Consider the following 25,203-nt stretch of genomic DNA (forward strand, 5'->3'; position numbering starts at 1 on the left):
AAGTTTTAGCTATAGTTTAAAAAAAAAATTGACAAAAAAAGGTCACTAAGTTTTAACTTTAGTTTGAATATTTTGTCACAGAAAAGTATTACTAATTGTAAATTTTAGCAATAATTTATAAAATTGTGACACAAAAAGTTACTAATTATCAATTTTTAACGACATGCGAAAAATTATCATAAAAAATTATTTTTAATAATGATTTTATTAAGATTTATTTTTAATAGGACTTGATAAAAAATAAATTTAACTATTAGGATCTATTGATAGTTTAGCCGATTTATTATGGGAGTGTTTGGGAAAATGACTTTTGGATAAAATAGGCAATAAAAATAACATAGGCTAAAAGAATTAATAAGACAAATAATCTGATGGCTCACTTGGATCCAATATGCTTAGAGTCGCTATTTAATTTTACGGTACAATAACCCAAATTATTTTTATTATTATTTATTATTCCCTCCTATCAGAAGGTCGATTTCAAATGATTCATAAATAAAATCAATCAAATAAAAATATATGAATGACAGTTACATATAAAAGAAATAAATTTAAAATTGCTAAAATTAGATAAGGATGACCCTCTTTGAATTGACATATTAAATAGGAGAGAAAGTCAACATTTTTTGCAATTAGTGATAAAATTGGTCCAAAAATTTATTTGGATAAATTAAGTTGGTAGTTTCTGTATTTTGATTTGTTGTCATTTTAATTTTTATAATTTTAATAGATTCAATTTTAATAGAATTTATGATTTTGATTCAGTTTGTCTAATTGATTATAATTGCTAACATTTTTTTAATAAAACATGCATGGCATGTGGCATACTTTTAGGGGCAAAATTATAAATTTGCTCAACTCAATGAGTTAATCTCAACTAATTCAATGATAATAAAAACACTAATAATGTTATCAATTAGACTAAGTTAATACAAAATATAACATTAAAGATCAAAATTGAGCTAATTAAAAGTATATAGATATCAAAATGACACAAAACAAATGTAGGGACTACTAGTATAATTTACCCAATTCATTTTCTAGACAAATAGAAGAATTGCCCTTTAACTATTGTTTAAAAAAAATTATCCCCGAATCATGAATTGTCTTTAAATTTGTCTCCCAGTGAACATTTACATCCATTCAAAAACCCTTGATGCTGAAAATGAAGAATCAGTAATTACTTGATAATAATACATAAACACTGGTACATCAATCCGATGAGGCATTTCAAAATACTTTTGCTTCCAATTTGAGAAGTCCTCTATTGAGTTTTAAAGCTATTTACAGCCTCAATGCCAATTGATATTTTTAGAATCCAACTTACATGAACATTATCTCATGGTAGTGTATCATGAGAGAAGGAAAAAAAAAATTAATACAATGATGATATCACGTGATCACCGATAAGTAGTATCACTATCCAATAACAAATTAATATATCTCACATTGTATATGTCATGGTTACAAATTATTTTAGAACACTCAATTACATCTGAATAGTAGAATCTATTGTTATATAGTTTTATTATTGGTTGAGGATATTACATATTACTAATGACGTGATATTACCGTTATACTGAGAGAGAGATTGAGAGAAACTTTAATCATTTAATTAATGTCGGAGATTGATGGCTCTTTCATAATCAGACATATTGATGATTATTTTCACTGCCTTGAGAATCAGGTGAAGAGAAGTCAATGTTGCAGCCTTGAGCTATGCATGAAAGAGTAGTCACAATCTGTGGCAATATATATCATCCAAGATCAATTAAATAACATGTGGTTATGAATTCTGTAGTGAAAGAACTATATATATATATATATATATATAAGTTGTGCTCAGTGCAAGTGCAGTATATGTATGATGCAAGTGACAAGTGTTCATAATCCTTGCACCCAATAAAACTTGCACTTGTGTATACACTACACTTGTACTAGGTATAAATATCACTTGCACCCAACAAAACTTGCACTTGTACACAGTTAGTTTTAATGTTTTAGGACTTATTGATTGATACCTTGTCAATTGAGGGTCTTCTACGAGGTTCCCATTTGATACATTTGTCCACCACATGGACCATCCAATAGAATTGATGAAGGTTATGTGACTCTATCAACATTGGATCAATTAATTCTGGATACTTCTTTTCTTCCACAAGTGGTCTTCCCTATATAACAAACAAATTGTAAGATAAAATCGATTTTTTTTATTTTTTTATGTTAGTTGAAAATGAAAATCAAATATGAATCGATTGGTTTTAAATGTGTATCAGTTCATTGTAAATTTATGAATTTATACGGCGAATAAGTAGGTAGTGGAGTAAATATTTATAAAAAGTAAAAATTTTTGTGGGATGTAACTTTTATTGTGATTTTCTACACAGAAAAAACTTACACATATTTTTGCAAAATACAGGAAAAACTACCAATTTAAGTATGACTAACAGTTACAAAAAGTGAGAATTTTTATGGAGTGCAACTTACACGGGAAAGAATTGCACCCCATCTAATACTTGGGTAACTTATCAATAGAACCTACATTTAGGATTTATTATCTGTAAGATAAATTGATAGAGAAAGAGAGAATAAATTGTGTATATATTGATTGATTTATTGAATGTTATACATGGTCTCCTTTATATACGAGAAAAATGGCTTAAGTGGTATACACACTATACAAAACAACATCATGGCCTAAAGGGAAAGTGGTTACCGAAAGGGGAAAGGGCCACCGAAAGGGGAAAGCATACACTTTACATATTATATTCTAATAGCCCCCCTCAAACTCAAGGAGGATAAGAACCAACCAACTTGAGTTTGGAGAGAGTAGAAAAATAAAATAAAATAAAATAGGATAGGAGACACTGTATGGTCGTGTCAGACCGGTGTGGAAGACATTGTATGGTTGGAGCAGACCGGGGTAGAAGACACTGTATGACGCGTGTCGGACTGGTATAGAAGACACTGTATGGTCGTGTCGAACCGTTGTAGAAGCTGACCGGAATCAAAGTCGGGACAGTTTACGGGGTCATGCCGGACCGTTATAGAAGCTGTGGTGGTGCACCGAGGAGGCGACTTAGGGAGCGCGCCATGGGATGGCTTGGGTGGTTCGCATGGTGTGTAACCATGCTCACCATGATATATGTATAACCCCCCTCAAACTCAAATAGGTTTGAAGATAGAAACCTATTGGAGGTTGAAACAAATGGAATGTTTCTTTTTTTTTTTTGTGGTGGAAAAATAATAATAATAAGAAAATAATGGAAAAAGGGATGAGGCTCACCAACTGAGATGTATAATAATGAAATATTGATGAAAAAAGAAAGATAGAAAAAATAAAATAAAATAAAAAGAAGGTAGTGGGAATAGGAATCTGGAAAAGCTCACCAACGGAGTGTGAAAATAAGGAAATCTCGAGAGAGAAAAGGGATGATGTTGTTTTTTTTTTTTTGTTTTTTTTTTAATGAAAAAAAGAAGATAAAATAAAATAAAATAAAGTGATAATGGAGCCCACGGTTTTGTTCAAACCAACCCATGACGGTGCCAGCCATTAGATTAATAAAATATGAAAGAGTCATTGATTTGGGTGTAGGGTGGCCCATTGATTTGGGTAAAACCAGCACATGGTTTGTTGGGTTGATTGTTCAAAAATATTGTTTAAAAAAAAAAAGAAAGGGAGGTGGTGGAAATAAAAAATAAAATAAAGGAGGAAGTCCGAGAGAGAGAGAGGTGCCGAGAGTTTGAGAGAGCTCTGTTAGAGAGAGAGAGCTGGGTTTGGTCTTCTGTGTGTGTCACGGTTGGGTCACATGAAAATGAGTCGATCTGGTTTGCAGCCATGGACGCTCGCACAGAGCGAGAGAGAGAGAGAGAGTATGGAGTTATTGAAGACACCATCCAATGATCATAAAAATCCAAAGAGAGAGAAGAGATGCCATTAGTCAAATTATGTTCTCCTCCTCATCCCTCCAGCGAGAGAGAGCGAATTTGGTGATATAAAAAGGTTGGCGCCGGTAACGTCGATGCACCAACGACGGCGAATCACGACGGTAATGGTTGGTGGTACAGGTGGGAAGGCAGCATCGCTGGAGTAGCGACGGGATGAGGGCAGTCAGCGGCTGGTTTGGACATGTGGTGGTTATGGAGGTGAATGGGTCTGTAGGTATTGTTTTTGAAGAAAGGACAGAGAGATGTGAGTTTTTTTTTTTTTTTTGAAAACAAACTGTGTTGGTCCTCTCTCAAAACCGTGAGAGAGAGAGAGAGAAGAGAATGGCCCTCTCTCTATCACCCGTGGCAGTGCAGGTGGATCGATGCAGAGGTGGTGGCTGAGAAGATGAAGCAAAGCCGTGGTCGGTGAGAAGGGAAATAGAGCTGTCTGCAGAGAGAGAAATTAGAAAATTTGGGTTTATCCGGCGGACGGCCAAGGCGAGGCTGCCGCCCGCCGGTGAAGCGGAATTTCTAAGTTCTTAACCTCGCTCTGATACCATGTAAGATAAATTGATAGAGAAAGAGAGAATAAATTGTGTATATATTGATTGATTTATTGAATGTTATACATGGTCTCCTTTATATAGGAGAAAAATGGCCTAAGTGATATACACGCTATACAAAACAACATCATGGCCTAAAGGGAAAGTGGTTACCGAAAGGGGAAAAGGCCACCGAAAGGGGAAAGCATACACTTTACATATTATATTCTAATATTATCTATTAAATCTTATTGATAAATTTATCAATTTCTTTTATTTTTATTAATAAATTTATAGTAATAAATTTATTAGTTGGGACCTGTAGGTAAATAAATTTAGTTAATAGAGCTGATTGATATATTTTTAGTCAACTACCCTGATTTGTAATTACTTGTAATTGCCTTTAAAATATATAAGTTTTTCAACCCCCCAAAAAAAAAGAGCCCAAATTACACCCTAAAAAAATTATCATCTTTTGATATATACTTTCCAACCTCCCAATAGTGTAGTTTTTCCTAATATATTTATATTTATACGATATATAAAGAGATGGTGTCTTGAGGTCTTTTTTTTCCTTAATATCAAATAGAATTTTGTATTTATAAATTATCCAAAATATCCTCATGTAATTGATTCCTATAACTGACTTGGTTTCTATTCAAATCAAAATTTATATTTTATAAATTTAACAACTTAAAGTAAGTACAAACCGCTAATATATATATATATATATATAGAAGAGGGATGTGATGTGGGGATAAAAGTTGATACATATCCTAATACCAAAAAAAAGAAAGATAAATTATAGTAAATCTTTTTAAATTATGAATCATTTGTATTTTTTGTGGTTCTAAACTTTATAACTCAATAGTTAACCACATCAAACTATTATTTTGCCTTGAAATTTAAACGGAATCAAATTATATGTGAAGCACGTAACACACTTATTGCTTTTTAGAATAATAATATAGGTTATTGATTTTGTTAAGACAATAATACATTTATCTAGTAATCACATTTGCACTTTATCTCTCTTATTTTAGTGTCAAAGTGCAAATGAGATTACTATAGATAAGAGCATTATTATTTTAAAATTCAATGAATGTGTTATATATTTTATATACTATCTAATTTTATATAAATTTCTAATAAAATCCTAACGGGAGGAATTAATTATAATAAGATAATATTTTAAAATAGTTAATTATTGAATTTTAAAGTTTAAAGGGCCAAAACATGAAAAAGTCATAGATTATCAAGGTATAAAAAAAATTATAAAAAAAAAAAAGTTGATACATACCCATCTCATGAAACTAAGGCCATGTGTATCTTGAGCAGTCCTCCGACCAGTGATGAGTTGTAGGAGAACAACCCCAAAAGCATAAATGTCAGTTTTGGAGGTATCTTTGCCAATTTCTTCAAATTCAGGGGCTAGATATTCGAAAGTTGTCATCGCCCTCTTCCCTGATCCCTGTTCTGATGTTGATTCCTCCTCGTATTGGTTTCTTGTTACTCCAAAATTTCCCAACTATACATAATATACATATATATATATATAGTCAATGTCATATATAGATGTTGAAAAATAACACTCAAAACTATTAAATTGGTTTTGATATTTCAAATGCAGTTTTTAAATTTTTTATTTTGTTAATTTCATAAAAAAAATTATACCTTAATCAATTCTTTTTATTTTTTTTGAAAAAACTAAAAAAGCATATTAGAGTTTGACCATTATATTTTAAGAAGAATTACATATCAATGGAGATCTGAAAAAAATATTTACAAAAATGTTAAAAAAAATTATAATTTTAATTATTAATATTGTAATGTTTATCATTTTTTTATAAATAGTTTTTCTGATGTCCACTGATGTGTAATTTTTCTTATATTTTATAATAAAATAAATACTGTGTTTTTAATTTTATTAATTTAAATCATAATCTTTTGATTTATTTTCAATCTAAATTAATTTTTTTTGTTTTTAAATCTATCAAAAATATATATATTTTAGTTATTAAACTCAATGGTATACATAAAATATCTAAAATACCCTTTTTTATTGACTTTAATGATTAAAATATATTTTTTTTATTAGATTTAATTAACGAAAATAGACCAATAGTTTAGATTGAAAATAAATAAATAAAATTAATATTCCAATTGATAAAATTAAAATTTTATTTTGTTATAAGGGTGATAATTTTAATTTTTTTTTCTAAATTCTTTTAATGTAAAATATTTTTAATTTTTTTTATTAAATACAAAAATGTAGTGAATTTTTGAAATATGAGGCTATTACCAGTGGGTGGTGGTCATGGGTTATGAAGATGTTGTAAGATCTGACATTTCCATAGAAGTTGTGTCTGTGCAGATACTGTAATCCTCTAGCTGCTCCAGCTGCAACTTTCAATCTTGCTTCCCATGGCAGTTCTTCACGTTTCTCTACAAAAGTTTATAATAATTAATTTCAATTTTTAGGGCTAAATATATTGTTGATCTCCCGAATATAATCTCTCTTATATAAAAGTCTTTGATATTTTAATATGAATTTGAGAGAATTGGATTATCGGATGGTCTACTTTCAACAATATATTTATTATTTATTTTTTTGAGACAAATATGATAAAATAAAAATGTTATGAACTTATGAATATTAGATAGACTTAATTTTTTAATAGATAATGTACAACTTATCTGAGTAGCTTATAGTTTATACAATTTTTTCATCAAATCGACTTAAATATTTGGTATAGTTTATCTGAGTTGTTTTTGGTTACAAAAATATTGTCCTTAATTTTTTAACTCTAAAACTTTAATTTATTATAATGAATAAGAAAAAATCAAAGTGAAATTTAAGTTAAATTATAGGAGTAAGAAGTGTAATTTATTTTATAGATAAAAGTGGGTGTTTCGAGACGAATCAAAACATTTTAAAAAGTTCAAGAAAAGACAAAAATAATATTTTTTGACTTATTTTAACTTTTTTATTATTCTTTTTAGAATTTTATTTTTTAAAAATATTTTTTAAATTCATCTATACGAGATGGATTGAAAAAATTAAAAAAATTGATATAATTTTTAAAAAAATAATCATTAAAGACCCCCCAAAAAAAAAAAAAAACTTACTTGAGAGGATCTGGTCGAGAGAAGAGTCGGCGCAGACATATTGATAAACAAGCAACCTAAGACCCAGTTGTGAGCACGATCCCAACAGCATGACTATGTTGTCGTGTCGGAGTTTCCCAAGAGCTTGGACCTCGGACTTGAAGTCTTTTAGGTTTGTGCTTTTCGAGGTATCTCTTCTCACCATGTCCGCGTAGAAGCTATGTTCTTTAATTATTACCTCCATTCCATTTGGTAACTCTCCTTTGTACACTCTCTTGCAATCATATTCTCCTTTTGATACCAAATTCTCTGGGGAGAAATTATTTGTTGCTACTCTCAGCTCCTCATAAGTGAACTCTGATAATTTAAATAAAATAAAATAAAGAATTGTTATTAGTGTATATAAATGAAAAATTATTAAGTAATTTTAGAATATCATGTATCATTAAGTGCTCTCGACAAATAAAAAACTATAACAAACTAGGTAAGTGTTGAGTAGTGTGGATTATGATAAATACTAACCACTCAACTAGAAGTAAGAATTTTTTAAAATATTTTTGCACTTGTGACTTCTATTTTCTTTTCTTTTTTTAAATATATATATATATATAGTTGAGGGAAAGTGGCTATCTTTACATTTTTTTAATCATTTTTTTATAGTGGAAATCACAGCATCATGGTCATAAATTTTGGGATGAAACATGTAAATAAATCTTTTGTTCTTGTTTGTGTGTGTGATTTGTAGTTCCTTTGTTTTTGTTCTTTTCATGTCTCTTGATTAAGTATGATAGATTTTTAATCAGCAATGCTAGGTATCATGAAAAATATTTCATGAAAGTTTTGTGACCCTTGAATTGCACTTAGAATAAAGCACCACACACTAATTAAGGTAATCCAAGGATCATAACTCTTTTATGATCATTTTCATGAATTTTTTTTTATAATCCCTAACTTCTCTCATTTTTAATTGTAGGGCATTCTTTATTTCTCAACTTCCATAAATTACCATAAGTAGGTCACGAATACCAATGTGGTCATGGGCTCATCTAATTACGAGCATTCAAGTGTTCACCGGTGACATACCCTTCATTAGGCGTAAGGATCCTCTAGAGTAATGTTTCTACAGTGATCTCCTACAGTGCAACAAGCAATCGACACGTGTCCCACTCATCAGACCAAGGGATGAGATTCAACTCACCAAAACGACGTCGTTTTGGTGAGTAATTTGAAAAAAAAAAAAACAAAACAAAAACAGAGTGAGAAAGAGACAAGAAGAGAGAGAGAAGAAGGATCCCCAATCTGCTAGGGCTGGGTTTTCAAATCTCTACCTTGGTTGTTTTGATTTATATATGTTTATATATATCATCTCTATGTTTTATATATTTGTTTGTTTTGATTTATATATATATATCTAGAAGGAAAAGAAAAGAAGAGGAAAAGGGAGGAAGGAGAGGTGCGGCGGGGGAGCCGTGTGGCAACGGCGACAGCGCGTCTGGGGTGGGAAGGGGCGGGGCGGCGATGTCCTCCTTCTCTTCTCTCCTTCTCTCAGTGGGTTTGTGTAGTTGTTTAAGGAGTTTTACCCGATTGGAGCTTCAAAATCAAACCCATTCCATTGATAACAACACTGTGTTTGTGTTTTTGAATGCTGTTGAATAAACCAGAATCATCAATAAACAAACTCAACAGGTCTCTCTCTCTCTCTCATCAAATTACACACTTTATTGAAAATTATGTTAGGTGGATGTTTTGAATTAAAGCTTCTAATGCGGCTCTGTTTATGAAGCAGCAAAACCCTTTTTGAATTGAAAGAGAGTCGCAGACAGGTCTCTCTCTCTCTCTAATGTTTTGAATTGAAACAGAGCTTCTAATCCTTCATATTTGCAGGAACTTGGATGTTTTGAATTAAAGCTGTTTCTTCTTTTCTTCTTCTTTCTCTTTTTTTTTTTTTTTTTTTTTTCAAATTATTCACCAAAACGACGTTGTTTTGGTGAGATTTAATTTCCACCGTTGGATGAATCACTCTAGAGATCACTTGAGGGTTTTCACTCTAGAGGATCCGCACGCCTTCATTAGGCGTAAGAATCCTCTAGAGTAATGGGTGGACAAATGGCCACCTGGGGTTTTGAGAACACTAGATAACTTTCACTAACTACACAACAAAAGTAGCTAACATTTTCTATGCAAAATTTCTCACCTACATTATTGATTGGAAGCACCACCAGAACTAGAATATGTCATAGAGTATTCTGGAACGGCTAAATATATACAATAAAATCTACTATTTTAGTTTATAATTTCAAAATTTCCACCATCACATCAACTTCAATGAGGATTTTTTAAAAATATTTAATAAATCATTTTATTAATTATTATATTAATATAGTTTGTTACCAACGCAGAATACACATAAATTAATAATATTTTATAAAATTTACTAGTAAGATCTCCTTCAAAAAAAAAATTTGTCCATCCATATATATCTATAATTGATTTCTGTCTTCTGGACTTTATTTTTATCAATAAGCTGCCACAAAATAATCATATGAATTAATCAAAAATGCAGCAAGTAATAAATTGCTATTAAATGCTAATGCATTACTTACCCTTGCAAAAAGTTTCAGGTGTGTCACAGATTTCCTTCTTGGGTATATGTATGGCATGATGATGACAGTGATGGTCATGATTTATTGCCTTTGATTCCTTCAGACGTTCTATGTTGTTGTCATGCTTCAGCCGTAGTATTGCACATGTAAGATTGTCCGTTATGTATTTCCTGTCTTTCTTCATCCCTCTGTCTCACCCATTATCCCATCCATACCCAAAAAAAAAAAAAAAAAAAAAAGAAAAGAAAAAAGGTTTAGTTGGAGTTGAATATGCTTAAACAGTTTGGAGCATTCTCCATCAAATTTTTATGTTTTTTTTTTCAAAATACTGATAGTCATTGAATATGTCTTGAAATTTTTATATTCATATGATTATGAATATTTTGAGGTAGGATGAACAAAAAGATTTAGGAATAAAGGATTCTATACCTAAATTTAGAACTATGTTATAAAAGTTTCTGCACTTGGCTTTTCTCATATCGACTATAACATTAATAATTTTTCTCACGTGTAACTCTGTCTGGCATTTGGAAAGAAAAACAGAATTAATTTAGTGCACAATGATTTATATGATACTATTAAATCCTAATAATCTTAAACATCGGATCTTGTATCATATTGTATTATTAAGAGATCGAAGAGAGCTGTATACCCAAATCCATTATGACGGTTGGGCGGAAGCGTGATTACGGATAGTCTTTCAATCCTTTTCTTTACTTTAATGCCTTTTGTTTTCTCCAAGAGAGGATTTGGAGAATATGTATTTGTTGGAAAAAATTGGAGACCATTACCCCTAAATGTTTATAGTTTTTCATCTGGCGGTTGGGCAGTTAGAAACTATCATAATTTTTCTTTTCGCCCCTTGAGAGGGTAATTTGTAAACAAATTGGGTCGAGCTAGGAAGAGTCTTCTTTGGGAGTTGGGCCGCATAATGAGCCGAGATAAGGGCTAGTGTAGCTCAGTCTTAGGCCAAGAAGACATCTCATATTTCGGGTTTGGGCCGAACTATGGGCCGAGGTAATTATTTATGTAGCACGGTCCTTGATCATCTAAACATCGGGCCGGTCAGAGATGGGCTACCAGTGACCTAACCTAGCTATCTTGGACCGAGGTATTAGTGGAGGGAGAACCGAGCTAAAGGAGAGCTCTGCAGGGCGTCATCTCAGAGTTAAGACTGACAATGGTGCTTTAAGTATCACCGAGCTATGTGAGCACGGTTGATCCCAATGTCAGCCGAGGTAAGGGTTCAGCCATCTCACTTGGCTTGCAGTGATGAGGGTGTTTTAGGGATAATCATTATCCTTGGGCTTGAGACTCCTAGGAGGACTCTGCTAAGGAGAGTAGAGTCCTACTAGGATTATGCAAAACCATCTCACTTGGTTGGTAGAGAGTAGGAGTGTGACTCCTAGGAGGACTTTGCTAAGGAGACTAAAGTCCTACTAGGATTGTGCAAACCATCTCACTTAGTTGGTAGTGAGTAGAGTATGTGATTCCTAGAATGACTCTTATAAGGAGAGTTGGAAACCTACTAGGATTGTGCCAAGTAAAGTTTATAAAAGCTCATGACCAGACCTATGTGCAGGTATCTCAATTCTTACTCTAGAATACACAGAGCTTATTGTCTATTATCTAGTTGTTGACTTAGGCATCAGAGGGGTTTGCGGCACACACCCGCCGGTTAGTTCACGTTTGTGTTTTCAGGTAGCAAAGCAACGTTGTTTGGAGGAGTGCAAACTTGATCAACAGGATTATACGAGAAGATTATTTCGCGCTCGTACAATTGGCGCCGTCTGTGGGAATTACACAAAGAACAAAACCTCTTGATCAAGCTCTCCTCTCTAGTTGGAAGCAATGGCGCACAATGAAGACTTGCCGCAATCAGCTATTAATGGGCAAACCCCAGAGGGGAGTGGGAGGCGCGAAGGTTTACCTTCTATCTCACCCATGGCGGAATTAGATCCCCAGCAAAGGAATTCGCGAAGAGAAGCGAAAGAAAGACGAGGCTCAAGTCCACAACACTCTCAAAGCCCTGATAAACAGAGGCGGAAGATGGATCCTCAGGTTCTCGAAGATCGCGTAAGGGAGCAAGACGAAGTAATAAGAAGAATGGCGGCTGACATAGAGTTTATGAAGAGCCAGATAAAAGGCAAAAGGGTGGCAACAAAAGAGGGGCGCAAAGGCAACACACACTCTTGCCACTCAGAAGATCGTGACAGATAAGTCACACCATCACAAACTGAAAGTAGAAACCTCAGGTCGGGCGATACACAATCAAAGAATTCCAGGACACGCTACTCCAGGCCTGAGAGAATGAGGACTGAAAGGGCTCGAAGGAGAGAAGACACTTAGGCTCGCAACCCCCGTAAAGTCTTCGCACTACAACGATTGGCTCCTAGAACACATGGGAGTGTCGAGGTTTGAAAGGTTGCCAGAAGGTAGCATAACTTCGTGGGTGCAACTAGCGAAGGCATTTGTGACCAGATTCAGAACAAACACTAAGACACCAGTGGAGATTGACCAGCTTCTCTCCATAGACATAGGCGAGAAAGAAACATTGAGGTCTTACAATAACCGGTATTGGGAGACTTTTAATCAAATTGGAGATTGCCCTACAAATCTAGCTACCGCACAGTACAAACGAGGTGTGCCGGCTGGCAATAAGTTGAGGAATTCAATGACAATGACGCCGCCCTTTACTATGGAAGCCCAAATAGAGAGAGTGCACCAACACATCCAGATAAAAAAAGATGGGGCGTACACCAAGGCAGAGTCCGGCGCAATAGTGATACCAGACAAAAAGCCTTTGGCGAGAGTTAACATGGTTGACAAGTAGGACTGACTGCGCAAAAGTCTTTGCCCAACTGGGGGCAAAGTGGGTTGGCAAATTTGATCAACTCTTTCTAAATAAGTCTTTGCCCGACTGGGGGGCAACAAAAAAGGTTGGCAGGTTTGACCAATACCTTTTTCATTCCTAAGCCGAGATAAGGATCTAGGCTGCAGGAAGTTGGCAGGTATGACCAACATTTAGCTCTCTTCAGCCGAGATAAGAATCTAGGCTGAAGAAGGTTGGCAGGAATAACCAACATTTAGCTCTCCTAAGTCCAGATAAGGATCTAGGTTACAGAAAGTTGGCAGGTATGACCAACAAAACTTTTTTGCAGCCTTTAGCCGAGATCAGGATCTAGGCTAAAGGCGGTTGGCAGGTTTGACCAACAAAACTTTTTTGCACCCTTTAGCCGAGATCAGGATCTAGGCTAAAGACGGTTGGCAGGTTCGACCAACACTTTTTTGCACCCTTTAGCCGAGGTCAGAATCTAGGCTAAAGGCGGTTGGCAGGTTTGACCAACAAAAACTTTTTTGCATCCTTTAGCCGAGATCAGGATCTAGGCTAAAGGTGGTTGGCAGGTTTGACTAACACATTTTTTCTTCAACCGAGATAAGGATCTAGGCTCAAGAAGGTTGGTAGGTTTGACCAACCCTTTTCATTCTTCAGCCGAGATAAGGATCACGGCTCAAGAAGGTTGGCAGGTTTGACCAACAAGATTTTTTGACACTCTTTGACCGGGATGATAGTTACTTCGGCCAAAGCAAGTTGGCAAGTTTGACCAACAAATTTTTGAACGATTTGACCGGGATGATAGTTAGCTCGACCAATGAAGATTGGCAGGATAAAGTAAAAGCTGGTGAGCCCGGCCAGACATGCAGTTGAAATAAAGCACTACAATGAAGGAAAAACAAGGGACCGAGCTCGTATTTTAGCTCGGTCAAATTAGGCATTTCTTAGCTCAGCTGAGGCCAAGGTACATATCTCGGCCAAGCTAGTGAGTCCGACTGGACATGCAGTCAGAATGATGCAAAACATTGAAAAAGAAGCACAGTAACCGCACCAAGAGATCGAAATTTTTCATTAATTGGAAGATGATAACAAAATGTGGGACATATAGCCCAGTTACACTAAAAGAACGCCTTCTCATATGATTGCGAACTCGAAGGATATAAATATTGAAGGCAAAATGGCGAGGCTGTTCAAAATTTTGAAGGTACATGATGGTTGTAACAAGAGAACGAGGATAATGTGGGTGCGCTACGTATCTTGGGAATGACGTCGTGCCAAATTAGTGGAAGAACATGTTGAGCAATTGACAAGGCTTATTGGGGACGAACGAGCTATGAAACCAAACAACTTTTTAGCTCGACAGAGTGAGGTGTTTTTAGCTCGACTGGAGGAAAAATAATCTCAATTATGCTACGCAGATGGAATTAAGGGGCAATTGAGAGGGTAATTTGTAAACAAATTGGGCCGAGCTAAAAAGAGTTCTTCTTTGGGAGTTGGGCCGCGTAATGAGCCGAGATAAGGGCTGGTGTAGCTCGGTCTTAGGCCAAGAAGACATCTCATATTTTTGGTTTGGGCCGAACTATGGGCCGAGGTAATTATTTATGTAGCACGGTCCTTGATCATCTAAACATCAGGTCGGTCAGAGATGGGCTACCAGTGACCTAACCTAGCTATCCTGGACCGAGGTATCAGTGGAGGGAGAACCGAGCTAAAGGAGAGCTCTGCAGGGCGTCATCTCAGAGTCAAGACTGACAGTGGTGCTTAAAGTATCACCGAGCTATGTGAGCACGGTTGATCCCAATGTCAGCCGAGGTAAGGGTTCAGCCATCTCACTTGGCTTGCAATGATGAGGGTGTTTTAGGGATAATCATTATCCTTGGGCTTGAGACTCCTAGGAGGACTCTGCTAAGGAGAGTAGAGTCCTACTAGGATTATGCAAAACCATCTCACTTGGTTGGTAGTGAATAGGAGTGTAACTCCTAGGAAGACTCTGCTAAGGAGACTAAAGTCCTACTAGGATTGTGCAAACCATCTCACTTGGTTAGGGTGTGTGATTCCTAGAAGGACTCTTATAAGGAGAGTTGAAAACCTACTAGGATTATGCCAAGTAAAGTCTATAAAATCTCATAACCAGACCTATGTACAGGTATCCCAATTCTTACTCTAGAATACATAGAGCTTATTGTCTATTGTCTATTGTCTAGTTGTTGACTTAGGCATCGGAGGGGTTTCCGGCACACACCCGCCAGTTAGCTCACGTTTGTGTTTTCAGGTGGCAAAGCAACGTTGTTTGGAGGAGTGCAAACTTGATCAACAGGATTATACGAGAAGATTATTTCACGCTCGTACACCCCTCATAGAAATAGAAATTACATAATGGTATCTACACATGAATTCCATGACAAACATGCCCTTAAGCCTACTTATAACTAAATTAGATTACTTTTAAGTTTAAGCTTCTTATAAATGATAACACACATCTAAATATGTGGTTCCAATTAGAAATTAATCCAACAATATATAATATATAATGAGAAAGACAAGGTTTGAACTTATGACCTCTTGGAATAAAAGTAATATAATGTTAAATCATCAAATATTTCAAAAATATAAAATGCTAGCTTGGACTCAACCTTAGCAGTTGTTCAGAAAAAATCATACAGATTTTTTTTTTTAATTTTCTTATCATCATTAAACACAAGACATAGTGTCATGTAAGGCTCCGTTTGGCAAGAGTTTTTTTTGGTTATTTTAGTCATAAAAGATAAAATAAGTTATTTTAACCATAACAAACAAAACATCACATCTAACCCATAATCATTACACTCTTTTCTCACAAAAAATATTTAAAAAGCCAAAAAATCCTTTCTAAATCAAGTTTTTTAGCCCAACCTAAAATAGTTTAAAAAGCTAAAATATTAAAAAATCAACCTACTTCCCAAATGGAGGCTTATTAATACGGCTGACAATAAAAACAAATAATTAATTAAAATTTTCTTTATTTTTGTTGCATTATACCAAGATTGCATGGGGAAGTGTGCTGACCTGTCAAGAATTACAGTGGTTGCTTCTAAGTTCTTGGCAGCTTGTACAGCTGCTTCTTTCAATGATTTTCCTGTTTCCATTTTTATTTGGAATTGAATCTGCATATTGCCCAAAATTTAGTATTATTAATATATAAATATATATATATGGAAACTGAGAAAATTGAAAATTTAATAATATGGTTTATTGGTTGGATTTGCTTTTTCCATTTCATGCTATGTGATGAAGTTTAACAGGCTTTCAAAATGTCTACAATTGAACTCTCTTTATTTACAAATCTTAGATAAGTTCATGTTTATTTTTAGAGAAAAAAAAAAATAAATTTGGTATTAGTACATATATATGTTTTAAAATTTTATTTTGAAAACTAATGAGATAACGGGTATGTTTGGTTTGTATTTGGGAGATGAGTTTTAGAAAAAAAAAATTTAAAAATTGTTTGGTTTGAGTTTTTCTCAAAAAATTTCTAAAATCACTTTCTCTCTCTTACACATCAATCAATCACTTTTTCTCTCTTCTCTCTCCTTCTCAATTACTTTTTCTCTCACACACATCTACTCAAATTTGCCTAGAATATCAAATCATCCGAAACTCCAAAAAAAACAACTCTCTCAAAATATACAACCAAACAAACCAAAAAAATGTCTAAACTCTCTCCCTAAATTTTTTTTCAAAAACAACTCCCTCAAAAACAAATCAAACAAGCCCAACATGTCTGGAGATAGTTGTTGGGTAAAAGTGATCGGAGAGAGTTGTCAGAAGTGGTGATGGGTGGTGGATAACAAAATTATAATGCTTAATTTTCTTTCTTCAAATGGGATTAATTAAATGACAAATTTTGGAATATAAGCACAGCTATCACTTTAGCTCAAAATTTTTTTAGACTTGTACTACTGCTATATTATATGGTTTAATTTAAATAAACGAAATTATTGGGGAAAAAAATTGGGCAACTAAGAGAATAAACACAAAAAATAGGTCACTTTGTCTATTGGTCATAACTCTTGTTTCATCACGAGGTCAAGAGTTTGAGTCTTCCTACTTATGTATGTTCATGTTTATTCCCTCAGTTTTTATTTGAAGTCTCTCTCTCACTTTGGAAGTTTTTATGTAATTATGATTTTATATTGTAATTAATATTCTTGGGGAAATTATTAAAAAAAAAATTCAGTATTTGATCCTCATAACAAATAAACCTTCATTTTTTTATTTTATCAATTTAAATCTTAAAATTTTTATTTATTTTTAATCTAAACCATATGGCTATCTCTGTTAAGTAAAATTGATGAAAAATTATATATTTTAATCATTAAACTCAACGAAAAATGGTATTTTAGACATTTATTGAATTTAGTGACTAAAATACTATTTTTTTTATCAATTTTATTTAACTAAAATAGGTAATGGTTTAGATTGAAAATTAATCAAAAGTTGTATCTATCTTATAACCATTTTGTTTTCACCTTTTTTGTTTTTATTTACAAAAATTTAAAAACTAGCATAAAATTTTGTTGGGAGACTTATTTATAAGTCATTTTTCAGACACTTATGGTAGGTTAAGTCTTGTGTAATTTCTTTTAGAGTTTCAAGTCCTATTTAGATAGGAATGTATTCCACAAGATCCTACATAAACGTAACGTGATGTGACACTTACATAAACGTAACGTAACGTGACACCTATATAAACGCAACGTAACGTGACACCTACATAAACGTAACGTAACGTGTCATGTTATGTTTCGCAAACTTAATGAGTTTTTATTTTTTAAAATTGAATGTGAAAATGTTGCTGGTTTATGTTGGTGTCACGTTACGTTTCATATAAATATGATCTATGGTAACATTCAATTTCCTATATAGAAAATTGAATGTTGCCATAGATCATAGGTATCACGTTATGTTACGTTTATGTACGTATCACGTTACATTACGTTTATGTAGATATGATCTATGGTAACATTCAATTTCCTATATACCATAGATCATAGGTGTCACGTTACGTTTATGTATGTGTCACGTTACATTACGTTTATGTAGATATGATCTATGGTAATATGTAATTTCCTATATATGGTTTTACTATTATTTATGATATTAACAACTAATATTGAGAGAAAATGTGTCAACAAACTTCCCACAGGACTTATGGGAACATAAGTTTTTTTAGTAGAACTATATGTAGCATAAGTCTCCCTAATAGGACTTATAAATAATTTTCCCAATTTTGTTTGGTAATTTTTCTAGTTTATAAATAGTTAGTTCAGTTTATAGATTAGCAGTTATTTTCTTTTTCAAAAAAATATTTTATGTTATGATGTATATGTTATAAAAGAATAATTTTAATTTTAATTTAAAATTAAAGTATGATTCTAATTATTTATTTAAATAATATTAGCACTATCATTCTATAAAAGTGTTATTTGAATATTTGTATATAATAATTTTAGGTAAATTATTTGTGTATTTTGATAATTTTAGTCTTATCCTGCTATAAAAGTGTAATTATTATATAATGATTTTATATGATATACATTAAATTATAAGATAGTAAAATAAATACTAATTTTGATATTAATAATAATAGTTAAATTAGAAGGAGAATTAGTAACATAAATTTAAAAGTGGTTCTAATTATTTTATTTTATTTTATATTCATTTGGAAAATAAAAATATGTAAAAATAGAAAGTATATAAAATTTCTTTTAAAAATTAAATATAAATATGTTGTAGTTAGATTAAGAAAAATATATATGAATTAATTATGTAGAGTATTGATTTTTTTTTCTTTAATATTCGTTTTGAATTATTCATACATATTGTATATTGATATATAAAATTTAAATTAAATATAAATGTTCTGTAATAAAATTTTCATGTTAAATAGAAAATTTAATACAAATTAATATTAAGATATTAATAAGGTAGACAAACAATAAAAAATAATTTTAATATTTCAAGAAGAAAATTAATTCATAAAATATTAATTTTATAGGTAGTTCAGATTAAGTAGAATTATTTTACATATTCTATTTTAGCACTAATTAAGTATAACGGTATATTACTATGACATATTTAAAAAATATGATACGCTACATAGGAAAGAGAAAAAAAAAAAAAAAAAAAAAAAGAAGAAGAAGAAGAATATGCCACATAAGAAAGAGAGAAAAAAATTGAAAGTAAACACTATTTTTAATATCCTATATATATATATATATATGAATGACGATAAGGTTGAAAAACATAAACACAAAAAAGATGTTTCTATTTTTTTAAAAATCAGTTTTTTTTTTTTTTAAAACTTTGTGTATTTACAATTGTTGGAGAATCCAATTGATGTTTAAATTATACCATGGCCTCTTTGGGCAAGAGGTTAAAAATTAATTTTTTGATTTTTAATCTCTTTTAAGTCACATTTTTTTTACTTTTTTCACACATTTTTTCAAAAAAAAAGAAAAAAAAAGGCTAGAAAACAAACTTTTGTGTCGCAAAATGAGTAGAAGTTGTACAATTAAACTGTAGTTGCGGTTTGTATTTATGTATAATTGTTGGCTTTTTTGGCTTTCGAAGGTTACTTTCGTAATTATGAGCGTGCCAGCAAGGATCAATCAGTCCTTACAGAATTGCCAAACAATTATTCAGACGATTGTGTTATGGTTCTTTCGACCTCAATAAAGAGGACTTTTACTGGTGGCTTACTGGTAATTAAACTTCAGAAAATCTGAACATAAGAACAGTAAACTAAACTGGAGTATTTCATTAGTATAAAAAGAACTTACAATGATTTCAGTTCCGTAGAGAATTACAGCGGCAATATACTTAACAACTACTCCTACAAATGAAGTGCAGTGCAGAAACTAAAAATACAGGAATATAAAGGACAGGAAATAGAATATGTAAAGTGATTCTTTTAGATTTTTTCCCCCCCTCCACTCTCTGAAGTCCTTCTTGCTATTTATACTCTCCGAAGATAACCATCGAATTGTACTTCAAACCGTCGAACTGCTCCTCCGTAGTTGCTGATCATGCTACCTTATAAGTAGTTCCACTACGCCTTCACTTGCAGTTAGGCTTCCCCCTTATATTCGAATTTGAAATGTGAGCAACCGTTGAAGCCACGTCACTGTACGTCTCTTTGTTGATCTGCTACTACTCAGATCTTATAACAACCAATATTAATTGCCACGTGTACGATCAGGATCGAAGACCTACCTGGTCTCCCCATATTACCCTCACTTCGCCACGCGTCGGATTGTCACTGGCTTAGTACAAAATGTGTAGCCAACATTACCCCCCGCACTAATATACCCAAGACTTGGTGATATTAGTGGATCAGAGTCCCTTTCCCCACGTCTTAGAACGTGCATGGGTTTTGCATCTTCCCAGAAATGCAACTGTCACACATCATCTGCATTAATACTCTCGTCTTGATCCTTAAGTACTTTCACTGTCTTATTATTCGAACAGACTGATACATTTCATGGCCAAATTAATTCTTTCTTCCAATGATGAAGCATACGAAGAGTCATATGTCGATGCTATTCCTCGTCGAAAGCATGCATTTATTAGCCACCTTTACCCACCTTTCTATATTCAGGTCATGGACGCCTTTGCAAATTACCGACCTTTGGATTACGAACACATTGCTCTTAATCCTTTGATTCAGAAGGCTAAAATCAAAGACATAAGAATTTTCCCTTCTGACCTACCTTTACAGTTCGAACAATCTGCTCTCAAACCTCTGATTCGTAAAATTACAAATATGGATTTGAGCAACTCTTCTTCGCAAATTTCTGTATGGGATAAAGCTGCAGCTGCTTCCTCTTCTGGCTCTTCTGGAAGTTCTGACTGGACAAACTGGTCAGTACCTGAGACTCCTGATTTAAGGGAGCGAATCAACCACCATTTTGTTGAGTTCACTGACCCTTTAGAGTTTCCCTCCTATGCTCGAAGTTCAATTGTTTATCCTTATGTGCCCATTGACCATCGGCGTAGTCTGGAGGAGAATCTTCTTGTAGCATGGTATACATCTTCCATGCCTACAAAGATAGTGCACACTGCCCCACGCCCAGAAGAAGCCCAAGGGTATAACCCATCATTCTTAGCCCAGAAGGCGAAGCTCTGTTCTTCTGACTGGCTTGATTATATTAATGCCTTTGTTCCTTCTGCCCCCGTATCATCCCCGGAAACAGAAACGTCCACATCTTCTTCTTCGTCCTCCGAAGTTGAAGTATGCACACCTTCTCCCCCACCAATTCTTTCCTGGACAGAGAAACTAAAGATTGCTCTATCCATGGAGAAAGTCTTTCCCCCTTATAAACCTCCACCTCCGCCTACCTCAGTTGAGCGAAAACAAGCTCTACTCCTGCTTGCAGCCTTTTCTCACTTGTCTTTCAATGTACTCGAGGATGAAGTCCCCCTCACAAACCTTCAATGGGCTTGTGATATTCTGACTAGGGGTCATGTCCTTAATCCCCTTGCTCAGGCAGAACTTCACATGTTTCTAGACCAACTTCCATTACTCCTTCACTGGCATCGCAATTCTATGGCTACTACACAATCGTTAGACCAGCTTTCGTCCCTTAGAATTCATACTCAATACGAAGCAGAGAACTTTATGGAAGAATTCAATGATTTCAAGAATAAAGACTCTGCCTATTGGGATGATTTAGACATTGATGAATTGGAACAAGGGTTAAGAGAAGTGGCCTTCGAAATAAAGGCAGAAGAGTTGTACTATGAAGTGAGAGCACATCAACTTATGCAGCCGATGGTAGAAAATTTAGAAGATAAAATAAGGAAAGAACAACAGTTCATTGATCATTGTTGGACCAAATTTCATGATCTTGTTATTTATTCCATTCCTTATTTTTATGAGCTCGAGTTCATACCGAGATAGGGTCAGCTGATGTAATCACTCTGATCTTAATATAAACAAAATTTGTCTCTGTTTGACTCTGTCTTCACTTGTATTTTTTTACTTGTGTTTTAAAAGTCAACTCAGAGCTTCGAACTTCGAACAATTTCATCCTTTAAATTTGGACTTAATTGTTTTAAATAAAACACTAAATGAGCCAATTGTAACCTTTCCAATTTGTGGAGTTGAGTTTTGGCTGACTTTCAATTGGAAACAGTGCTTCGAATCTAACAATCTTACATTCAAAACCTGTTTTGACCATAGTCAACATCTAGTCATTGTCATTATTGCTTTTGATGTTTCGAACACCAAATCTCATCCTTAAAGAAACTCAAGTTTTGCTTCGAAGGACATTACCTTTATTAAAAAAACTCAAGAAACAGGTCTTTAAGCCCTTTTCAAAATAAATACTCGAGTATTTTTATTTCTTAGGTAGGGCAACCCATTTTGAAGCTAGCTTCTTTGTTTTCGAAACCGTTTGACTCGGCTTCGAAGCAAAATATCTTACTTCGAAGCTAGCCTTAACAACCGGGCTTTGTTTTTCCCTCCAAAAGCATCAACGTTGAAGGAAGTTTTTGTACTCGTACTTTTAATACTTAACAGCTCATGTAATATATTTTCAAATACGAGGGCTTTAAAAACCCTTTTGTTTCGTGTTCTGAAATCACCTGCTCTTCTAATCGCACAAATCCCTTTTATTATTAATCGTCGGCTTCTCTTTACTTCCTTTCCCGAAGAAAAACATACCGTCAATGGCTTCTCCTTCAGTATCAGTCGTAGAGCGTATGAGCCCATCTGTGGCCTTGAAGAGAATTATTGATGCGGAATGCGAGAAGTACAAAGCTGGGGAGAAGAGCGCTATTGATGGACGCATCTTTGTCCCTCGTCGCCATGTGCAGTCAGACTATGTGCTCGGGCCCATATTCAAAGAAGTCCTCACTGAGCTTCCAGCCCTGTACCCCCGATTGGAAAACCAATGTCTTCTCTATGAAGGTGGTCTTGACTGGAGGAACTGGAGGATGAATCGCCCCCACCGATGCTGGTCCACGGTGAGACTAGAGTGGCAAGAGTGGTATGATCGGGTTATTCCTGCTAGGACCCTGAACCTTCAAGAACTCTGCCTTCTCGATGCTCTCAGACTGTCTAGGGTAACTATTTCAGAAGACCCTTTCCTTGTTCCCGCTGCTCTATGTTTTTGGAATCCTGTCTTTAACTTTTTCCAATTTAGATGTGGGATGATGGCCCCTACTGTTCTTGATATTTGCCATTTAGTGGGACTATCTCCTATTGGCACCCCTTTTGGACCAGATTATCCTGATTTAGCGGTCCCCTTCTCTCTCCCCTCCCTTAACTCATCTTATAGTGATTTTGCTAGGGCTGAGAATAAAAGACAGGGCCCTGTGACTGATAGGGAATTTTTTTTCTTTCTTATTGTATTGGCTTTGTAAATTCCTTTTTTGCACTTCTTCTCAGAGGATTATGCCTGAATTTGCCCATCTTGCCAAAGCCTTTGTTTTACAGAAAAAGGTGGCCTTAGCCCCACATGTTCTAGGGCATGTATATAGAGTCTGCTCCCTTTTTTGTGAGAAACCCTTAGATGCTAATCAAGGGGGGCCATTCTAGATCCTTCAGTTTTGGTTTTTCGCCTATTTTACTGAATTACAATCCAAATGCCTTAAATTTTCCGAGCCAAACCCTCTTACTCATGGCATAAATATAGCCAATGCTTCACTTTACCCTTCTACCTTTGCTTTTTACTTCTCTTTCTTTCATCAGCTTCCAGCCTCCCTTCCTGCTTACCGTTTTTGTCCCTTCGAACTTTCCATTGGTCCATCTTGGTTGAGGAATTTTCTGAGTGACCAGTCTTGTACTTCGCTTGCTCACAAGGATATATAGGCTTCCATTTTAATTCCCAGAGAGCTATTTATCGGGACTTTAAACCCGAAGGCATATAAATGTATTGCTGAACCTTACTGTCCAGCCCAGTTTGCTAAACAATTTGGCCTTTCACAAGGAGTCCCACTCTGTAGCAACACAAATCTCAGCCTTACCAGAAGGGACTTGAAAGTCCGGAAAACCAGGCTAGAAGAAGCAACTTCGAAATTTGTAGATGACTTGGCCAACTTTGAATACACTCCTTTCATTCCTCAAGGTACCGTGTTAAAGAGGTACCAAAACTGGTGGAGGACTAACATGGAGATTTATCTGGCCATTCCACCTTTAAGCCTATTAACAGTGTTAGATGTGACCAAGCCCAAAGAAACAGGGGAGGTCACTTCTTCCACTGTTTCAGAATTGGCACATGCTGCTCCTGCTGCTTCAATTCCTCCCAGAGTCACTCGGGCTGCGTCGAAAAAAGGTATACTCTTATCTCTTCTCCTTTCGTCTTTCATAATGCATTTTTCCTTATCTTTAATTCTTCTTTTGTGGAGGTGGCCCATCACAAAAGAAAAGGAGCCTTTTTGAACTCGAGAAAGGCACATCCAATGTTCAAGGGGAAGAAAATGAAGGATCGGATGAAGAGGAAGAGTTATTTTTAAAAAGAAAGAAGAAGGCGATCGTCTTTTCATCCGAATCGGTAACTGCCAGAGAGTCAGAAGATGAATTCATTTCTCTGGAATCTAGATCGCAACTTGAAGAACTTGAGGAAAAAGTTGAGAAAGCAATTAAGAAAAAACAGACCCTGCCAACACAGAGGAAAAGGAAAAGAAAGATGACTGTTTCTCCTTCCGATATGGTCGAAGACTCTGATTCTGAGACAATCGCCAAGGCCATAGAGAAGAGAAAAAAGGTGTCTGCTCCTGTTCCTATCTTAGTCGAAGATACCATCGAAAAAGCAGTCATCAAGACAATAAAGCAAGAACATCCTAAAGCCATGATTGTCTTTGAAAGAGCTGAGAAGAGGCGGCAGCAACAGTTTATGAGAGATGAACCTGCTGCTGCTGACACACTACAAAGGAAAACTATAAGAAGACAACAGACTGCCAGAGCTTACACCCTTCACAGTCCCCCCATTATCGCCGATACTTCTGGAGCAGGTAATTTTATGCTTTTTGCGATTTTTCCCTCTGATAGCCCTTGGTATCAAGATTTGACATTGCCTTACATTTCTTCCTCATGCAGCAGCAACTTCTGAGCTCATCTTCCCGATGGAACCTCTCTTAGTTTCACTCGAGGCAAATCAGATACAGGATACAGGGACTACTCAGACCATACTTCCATTTTTGG

General features: G+C 34.5%; 1 protein-coding gene across 1 annotated transcript in view; it reads right to left on the minus strand.

The window, feature by feature from the left end:
- Window positions 1-1,413: 1,413 nt before the first annotated feature.
- Window positions 1,414-25,203, minus strand: part of LOC114276545 (putative serine/threonine-protein kinase PBL7) — a 38,360-nt gene continuing 14,570 nt past the window's right edge. The window contains exons 4-10 of the mRNA XM_028218324.2: window positions 16,062-16,159; window positions 10,181-10,368; window positions 7,599-7,934; window positions 6,772-6,914; window positions 5,770-5,997; window positions 2,022-2,171; window positions 1,414-1,742 (exon numbers count right to left, since the gene is read on the minus strand). Coding sequence (XP_028074125.2) covers window positions 1,647-1,742; window positions 2,022-2,171; window positions 5,770-5,997; window positions 6,772-6,914; window positions 7,599-7,934; window positions 10,181-10,368; window positions 16,062-16,159 — 1,239 coding nt within the window. The 3' untranslated portion in view covers window positions 1,414-1,646. The remainder of the gene's footprint in view (window positions 1,743-2,021; window positions 2,172-5,769; window positions 5,998-6,771; window positions 6,915-7,598; window positions 7,935-10,180; window positions 10,369-16,061; window positions 16,160-25,203) is intronic.

This window comes from Camellia sinensis, chromosome 10 (assembly GCF_055761805.1).
Source record: "Camellia sinensis isolate YWXY chromosome 10, ASM5576180v1, whole genome shotgun sequence".
Lineage (NCBI taxonomy): Eukaryota > Viridiplantae > Streptophyta > Magnoliopsida > Ericales > Theaceae > Camellia > Camellia sinensis.